The following is an 8833-nucleotide window of genomic DNA, read 5'->3' on the forward strand; positions in this document are numbered from 1 at the left end:
ACTGCAAAGGCTCGATCACCTTTGAGTTTCAGCCGTGACCGTGGCACAGCCAAGAGCAATTGATCAGATGAGCTAAGAGATCTAGGAGAAGGATAGAATTGGAGCAAGTCTCTTATGTAAGATGGCGCCAATCCATATAAGGACTTAAAAACAAACAAAAGAACTTTAAATTGGATCCTGTAGCTTACAGGAAGCCAATGGAGAGATGCCAGGACAGGGGTGATGTGGTCACTCTTCTTTGTGCCTGTGAGCAGACCTGCCGCTGCATTTTGGACTAGCTGTAACCGAGCTAATGAGTACTTACTTATACCCATGTACAAACTGTTACAGTAGTCTAGGCGACATGAAATAAGGGCATGGATTACCTTTTCCAGGTCTTGTGGTGACAGAAATTATCTTAGCAATTGATCTAAGGTGAAAAAAGCTGCTTCTAAGAACAGAGTTAATTTGTTTATCGAATTTCAGGTCAGGATCAAATATTACCCCAACATTCTTTACCTGTGATTTCACATAGTCTGACAGTCCCCCAATGTTTTCTATTAAAGGATCTGTATATTTGGGAGAGCCAAAGAGAATAACTTCTGTTTTATCTTCATTCAGTTGAAGAAAACTATTTACTAACCAACACATAATTTCTTTCAAACATTCCTTCAGGCATTTAAAAGAGCACAAATCGGTTGGACGCAGGGGGAGGTACAGCTGGGTATCGTCGGCATAACAATGAAATTGAATACCATACTTCCTAATGATTTTCCCCAAAGGAAGCATATATAAAGCAAGCAGTACAGCCCCCAGGCTAGATCCTTGAGAAACCCCACAGCCAATGGTAGAAACAGAAGAAAAGAAATTACGACATGTACTGAGAAGGTCCTATCACAAAGATAAGACTTAAACCAACTCAGCGCTGCCCCCCTGAGGCCAACCACATGATCAAGACATTGAATGAGCAAATTGTGGTCAACAGTATCAAAAGCGGCGGTAAGGTCCAATAAGACTAAAATAGCACATTTTCCTGCAGCAAGCAGCAGGTCGTTAGTCACCTTTAGGAGGGCTGATTCTGTACTAAGAAAGGGTTTAAAACCAGACTGAAAAATTTCAAAGATGTCATTTTTTGTCAAATAAGCCCACAGCTGTGAAAGCACCACTTTCTCCAATACTTTAGAAAGGAAGGGTAGTTTTGAGATTGGTCGATAATTAAGTATAGAAATATTAAGATTAAGTTTTTTAAGTAAGGGCTGCACAGCAGCATGCTTAAAACACGCAGGAACAGTACCAGAGGATAGACAGGCATTTATTATAGTCAACAGAGTAGGACCAATTGTATCAAATGTTTCCATAAGGAGGGAAGTGGGGATAATATCACCAGGAGAGGTAGTGGGTTTCATGCAAAAAAACACATCTTTCAATACAGAAAGAGAGATGGGCTCAAAAAGATAGAAGCTGTCTGAACACCCCAGATTTGGATGGGGTCATTGTTAGAGGGTGTTATACTTAATTTGATTGTCTCAATTTTCCCCCTGAAAAACTGCAGAAAATCCTCACAAATTTTAGAGGACTCGACAGGGTAACAAATAGGTGGATTCAGAACAGAGTTAATAGTAGTAAATAAAACTCTGGGTTTGTTACTGTGTCTAGATATAATATTTGAAAAATAACTTTCTCTAGCCAGCTTAGTAGCTTCTTGAAAAGCAAACAGGCAGCTCTTTAGAATCTCAAAAGATACCTGAAACCTGTCTTTCTTCCATTTCCGCTCTGCTTTCCAACACTCTTTTCTAAGGATGCGGATATTATTATTTACCCATGTTTGATTGGGTTTACCCTTAGCCCGCCTGGTTGTGAAGGGAGCCACAGAGTCAAGGATGGATGAGCAGGTGGCTTGCATTGGCAATGTGATATTAAAAAATACTGATTTGTGATCAGAAAACCCAACATCCTCGATTACAGTATTACTAATAGGAAAACCATAAGATAAAACAAGATCAAGAGTATGACCGAGACTATGAGTGGGACCACTGATTGACTACAAGGTTAAAAGATTCAATTAGGTGCATAAATTCACTGAACATAGGTTTGATTGGGCAACGGACATAAATATTAAAATCCCCCAGAATTAAAAGTCTGTCTGCAGTAGGTATAATCCAAGCCAAGAAGTTAGAAAATTCATTGATAAAATTACCAACCACTTTAGGTGGCCTATATATAAAAGCACAAATAAGAGGATTACTACAATCCAGTTTTATAAGCTGCACTTCAAAACTAGTAAAATGTTCGACTGAAAGAGCTTCACATTTAAATCGGTTATTAAAAACCACAGCCACACCCCCTCCTCTTCCAGTGGCTCTTGGACAGCTTAAAAAAAGAACAGTCCGGAGGGCACAGTTGCAGTAGAGGGCTAAATTTGTGTATGTGTGTAGTGTTTGTGTAGCATTTGTGTGTGTATGTGTGATTGTGCAGTGTCTGTCTGGTGACTGTATGTCTGTGTAGTGTTTGTATGTGTTTGTGGTTTTCATGTGTGTTTGTGTAGTATTTGTGTGTGATTGTGTAGTGTCTGTGTGTATGTGCAGTATTTGTATGTGTTTGTGTAATGTATGTTTGTGTTTGTGGTGTGTGTATGTGCAGTATTGTATGTGTAGCATTGCGTGATTGTAACATTTGTGTTTGAGTATTATTTGTGTGTATGTGTAGTGTCTGTGTGTTTGTGTGTGTTTGTCTAGTGTCACACTGTTAAACGCACTTAGACATACGTATAATTACACACACACAGTACACACACACACACACTGTTACGCGTACATAGTTAGCCTTAATAAAAGAATAGTGTAATTGCTGGTACATTAGTAAGTTGCCAGTGTGCTACATAACTTAGTGAAGTGTTAAAATGAGGAGGCAGAAAACCAGATTTATACTCAGCTAAATCAACTTTACTCAGCAGGTCTTTAAATATTACAGGTTTTTATAAACAAAGTGTTTTAATTACACAACACAAATGTAGAAATTACAACTTAAAATACAACAAAACTCCCCCTCACAAAGTGAACTGTAGACGGTGCCAAATAAAAGAAATAAGCCAAACAGCTAAACTGCCAAACCAGGCCGAAACTAGCACACACAAAAAAGTTCTGTGCCAATAATCTGTTGAGCTGTTTTCACTACGCGATGCAGATCCTTACGCTCGGCGGCAGTGCAGCTTGAATACCACACTGTGAAATTGCTGGTCAGAATACTTTCTATTGTGCTCCTGTAAACGTCAGCTGGTCAGACCGAGGAATTTCAGGCTTTTCACCATCTCCACCTTGTCTCCATGGATGTGCAGGGAGATGTGGTCTATCTCCTTTGTTCTTTGAAAGTGGTTCTGACAGTGATCATGCCTCGGATTAGGGGCATGTTGGTCCTTGCTAAAGACCACTGTTCAGTCCTGGAGTTTGTACTGTTTTCCATGCAGTTTTTCATTCTGGCACAATAAGAAAAAGACTAAAATTCCCATAAGGCCAAGTTCCTCTAGAATAGGAGTGTATGTGGATTATGAAGCAGGAACTCTGTCCTTCTACAGTGGTGCTTGAAAGTTTGTGAACACACAAGTCCTAAAAGTAGATAAAGAGAACCCAGTTAAACAAATGAGACAAAAATATTATTCATGATCATTTATTTATTGAGGAAAATGATCCAATATTCCATATTTGTGAGTGGCAAAAGTATGTGAACCTCTAGGATTCGCAGTTAATTTGAAGGTGAAATTAGAGTCAGGTGTTTTCAATCAATGGGATGACAATCAGGTGTGAGTGGGCACCCTGTTTTATTTAAAGAACAGGGATCTATCAAAGTCTGCTCTTCACAACACACGTTTGTGGTAGTGTATCATGGCATGAACAAAGGAGATTTCTGAGGACCTCAGAAAAAGAGTTGTTGATGATCACCAGGCTGGAAAAGGTTACAAAACCATCTCTAAAGAGTTTGGACTCCACCAATCCACAGTCAGACAGATTGTGTACAAATAGACGAAATTCAAGACCATTGTTACCCTCACCAGGAGTGGTCGACCAACAAAGATCACTCCAAGAGCAAGGCGTGTAATAGTCGGCGAGGTCACAAAGGACCCCAGGGTAACTTCTAAGCAACTGAAGGCCTCTCTCACATTGGTTAATGTTCATGAGTCCACCATCAGGAGAACACTGAACAACAATGGTGTGCATGGCAGGGTTGCAAGGAGAAAGCCACTGCTCTCCAAAAAGAACATTGCTGCTCGTCTGCAGTTTGCTACAGATCACGTGGACAAACCAAAAGACTTTTGGAAGAATGTTTTGTGGACGGATGAGACCAAAATAGAACTTTTTGGTTTAAATGAAAAGCGTTATTTTTGGAGATAGGAAAACACTGCATTCCAGCATAAGAACCTTATCCCATCTGTGAAACATGGTGGTGGTAGTATCATGGTTTGGGCTTGTTTTGCTGCATCTGGGCCAGGACGGCTTGCCATCATTGATGGAACAATGAATTCTGAATTATATCAGAGAATTCTTAAGGAAAATGTCAGGACATCTGTCCATGAACTGAATCTCAAGAGAAGGTGGGTCATGCAGCAAGACAACAACCCTAAGCACACAAGTCGTTCTACAAAGAATGGTTAAAGAAGAATAAAGTTAATGTTTTGTAATGGCCAAGTCAAAGACCTTAATCCAATCGAAATGTTGTGGAAGGACCTGAAGCGAGCAGTTAATGTGAGGAAACCCACCAACATCCCAGAGTTGAAGCTGTTCTGAGGAATGGGCTAAAATTCCTCCAAGCCGGTGTGCAGGACTGGAACAGTTACCGGAAACGTTTAGTTGCAGTTATTGCTGCAAAGGGGGGTCACACCAGATACTGAAAGCAAAGGTTCACATACTTTTGCCACTCACAAATATGTAATACTGGATCATTTTCCTCAATAAATAAATGACCAAGTATAATATTTTTGTCTCATTTGCTTAACTGGGTTCTCTTTACCTACTTTTAGGACTGCTCTCTTTATCTACTTTTAAAATCTGATGATGTTTTACATATTTATGCAGAAATATAGAAAATTCTAAAGGGTTCACAAACTTTCAAGCACCACTGTACAGCGTCTCTGATACAATGAAGCTCCTCCACAGAGTTCAGACCACGTTCACTCAGCTCCTCTACCCGGGGTTTTATCTTCATTCAGGATCAGAAGTGAAACGGTCAGATTTAACAAATTAAATGTAAAATTTACATGAAAGTGTAACATTAAACTGTTTGAGTGATTTGTGTTTGTGTAGTGTTTGTGTAATTGTGCAGTGTTTGTGTAATGTATGTGTGTGTTGTGTAATGTGTGTGTTTGAGAAGTATTTGTGTGTGTGTAGTGTCTGTGTGTATTTGTGCAGTGTTTGTGTAATGTATGTGTGTTTGTGTAGTGTTTGTAATTGTGTAGTGTTTGTGTGATTGTGCAGTGTTTGTGTAATATGTGTGTTTGAGTAGTATGTGTGTATGCGTAGAGTTTGTATGTGTTTGTGTAGTGTTTATGTAATGTGTGTGTGTGAGTTTGTGTGATTGTGCAGTGTTTGTGTAATGTGTGTGTTTGTGTAATGTGTGTGTTTGAGTAGTATTTGTGTGTATGTGTAGTGTCTGTGTGTTTGTGTAGTGTCTGTGTGTATGTGTAGGGTTTGCATGTGTAGTTTCTGTGTGTATTTGTGTAGTCTCTCTGTGTATGTGTAGGGTTTGCATGTGTTTGTGTAACGTATGTGTGTTTGAGTAGTATTTGTGTGATTGTGTAGTGTCTGTGTGTATTTGTGTAGTGTATGTGTAGGGTTTGCCTGTGTTTGTGTGATTGTGTAGTGTATGTGCATGTGTATGGTTTGTGTGATTTGTGTAGTGTTTTTGTGTATGTGTATGGTTTGTCATTGCGTAGTGTTTGTGTGTATGTGTAGGATTTGTATGTAATTGTGTGATTGTGTAGTGTTTGTGTGTATGTGTAGGGCTTGTCATTGTGTAGAGTTTGTGTGTATGTGTAGGATTTGTATGTGATTGTGTGATTGTGTAGTGTTTATGTGTAGTGTTTGTGTCATTGTGTAGTGTTTGTGTGTGTGTAGGGTTTTTCATTGTGTAGTGTTTGTATGTGTAGGATTTGTATGTGATTGTGTAGTGTTTGTGTAGGGTTTGTATGTGATTGTGTAGTGTTTGTGTGTATGTGTAGGATTTGTATGTGATTGTGTAGTGTTTGTGTGTATGTGTAGGATTTGTGTGTGATTGTGTAGTGTTTGTGTAGGGTTTGTATGAGTGTGTAGTGTTTGTATGTGATTGTGTAGTGTTTGTATGTGATTGTGTAGTGTTTGTGTAGGGTTTGTATGTGATTGTGTAGTGTGTGTAGGGTTTGTATGTAATTGTGTAGTGTTTGTGTGTATGTGTAGGATTTGTATGTGATTGTGTCTGTGTGTTTGTGTAGGGTTTTTATGTGATTGTGTAGTGTTTGTGTGTATGTGTGAGTTTGTGCAGTGTTTGTGTAATTTATGTGTGATTGTGTAGTGTGTGTGTGTTTGTGTAGGGTTTGTATGTGATTGTGTAGGGTTTGTATGTAATTGTGTAGTGTTTGTGTGTATGTGTAGGATTTGTATGTGATTGTGTCTGTGTGTTTGTGTAGGGTTTTTATGTGATTGTGTAGTGTTTGTGTGTATGTGTGAGTTTGTGCAGTGTTTGTGTAATTTATGTGTGATTGTGTAGTGTTTGTGTGTATGTGTAGTGTTTGTATGTGATTGTGTAGTGTTTGTGTGATTGTGTAGTGTTTGTGTATGTGTAGGGTTTGTATGCATTTTTGTAGTGTTTGTGTAATGTGTGTGTTTGTGTAGTGTGTGTGTTTTTGTGTAGTGTCTGTGTGTACATGTAGGGTTTGTATGTGTTTGTGTGTGTCTGTACTTGTTGTGAATGTGCTGTGTTTGTGGGGTGTCTTGTGTAGTATTTGTGTGTGTTTGAGTAGTATTTGTGTAGTGTTTGTGTGTTTGTGTAGTAGTTGTGTGTGTCTGTGTAGTATTTGTGTGTATGTGTAGTGTCTGTGTATTTTTGCAGTGTGTTTGTGGTGTTTATGTTTTTTTGTGTAGTATCTGTGTGTGTTTGTGTAGTATTTGTGTAGTATTTATGTGTATATGTGTGGTATGTGTGTGTAGTATTTATGTGTATGTGTAGGTTATGTGTGTATGTGTAGTGTCTGTGTGTATTTGTGCAGTGTTTGTGTGTGTTTGTCTAGTGTCACACTTACACACACACTTAGACATACGTATAATTACACTCACACTCACACACTGTACACACAAACACACTGTACACACAAACACTGTACACACACACACACTACACACAAACACTGTACAAACATACACACACTGTACACACATTGTACACACACTGTACACACACATACACACACTTTGTACACACATACACACACACAATTACTGTACACACACACACACACACACACACACACTGTACACACACTCTCTCTCTCTGTTAATTGGTTTATTTTGTGTTTCCTCTCCAGATGTTTGTCAGTTTACACTGGATCCAAACACAGTAAATAAAAACCTCCGTCTGTCTGAGGAGAACAAAGTGGTGACCAGGAGTAGAACATTACAGTCGTATCCTGATCATCCAGATAGATTTGATCGTTACTACCAGGTTCTGTGTAGAGAGAGTGTGAGTGGACGCTGTTACTGGGAGGTTGAGCTGAGTGGGGATAAGTGGGTTTGTATAGCAGTGTCATATAAAAGCATCAGCAGGAAGGGAGGTGGTGTTAAGTGTGTGTTTGGACGGAATGATCAGTCCTGGAGTTTGTTCTGTTCTCCATCCAGATTTTCATTCTGGCACAATAACAAAGAGACTGAAATTCCCATAATGCTGAGTTCCTCTAGAATAGGAGTGTATGTGGATTATGAAGCAGGAACTCTGTCCTTCTACAGCATCTCTGATACAATGAAGCTCCTCCACAGAGTTCAGACCACGTTCACTGAGCCCCTCTACCCGGGGTTTGGTCTTTATTATGGATCAGTGAAACTGTCAGATTTAACAAATTAAATTTAAAATTTACATGAAAGTGTAACATTAAACTGTTTGGGTGATTTTAGAATCTGTTAGGCAGTGATACATTTATGAAGATTTTCTTTTTCAATTTATTAACCACCATTTAATCAGTGCTGTGAAAAAGTATTTGCCCCCTTTTCCTGATTTCTTCTTTTCTTAAATATTTATCATCTAAATGGTTTCAGATATTAAAACTAAATTAAATAAAAGACAAACTGAATATTTAAAAACATAAAAGAGAAAATTTGTGTACATTACAAAATATTAAATGTGATCATTTTCACCTTAAACTTCTTTCTTCCCAAGTCTATTACAACCTCAAATCAGAAAAAGTTGGGACAGTATGGAACATGCAAGTAAAATAATGCAAATACTATTAAATAAAATAATAACTCCTCATTGCTTCAGTATTTATATATTAAGGAGAACTGTTGATGCTGTAAGAAAGAGGAAACAAACAAAAACTATCAACCATGATCATAAAACACAGTAACCCCAACCTCTGTACAATAGTACAAAACCCTTTACCCCCCACTGTGTACATCCACCCAGCACCTTACAGAATGTGAGGATGAGGGTTCAGTCATAAGCTGTTTTACAAAGACATGCCAACAGTATCAGAATTTACACAATCATATACACAATGTAATTACCTCCATCAATAAAATATTCATTTCTTATACACACAAAACCAATAAACTAAACCAGATCATCCCTTAAACCAGTGGTGTTTAATAATAGAGGAGAAAATTCATGTTCACAATCACTA

At 38.4% G+C, this 8833-nt stretch overlaps 1 protein-coding gene across 1 annotated transcript in view; it reads left to right on the forward strand.

The window, feature by feature from the left end:
* Positions 1-8193, forward strand: part of LOC134326235 (uncharacterized) — a 23019-nt gene extending 14826 nt beyond the window's left edge. Inside the window, exon 13 of the mRNA XM_063008413.1 lies at positions 7862-8193. Coding sequence (XP_062864483.1) covers positions 7862-8058 — 197 coding nt within the window. The 3' untranslated portion in view covers positions 8059-8193. The remainder of the gene's footprint in view (positions 1-7861) is intronic.
* Positions 8194-8833: the final 640 nt, after the last annotated feature.

Source organism: Trichomycterus rosablanca, chromosome 14 (genome assembly GCF_030014385.1).
Source record: "Trichomycterus rosablanca isolate fTriRos1 chromosome 14, fTriRos1.hap1, whole genome shotgun sequence".
Taxonomy (NCBI): domain Eukaryota; kingdom Metazoa; phylum Chordata; class Actinopteri; order Siluriformes; family Trichomycteridae; genus Trichomycterus; species Trichomycterus rosablanca.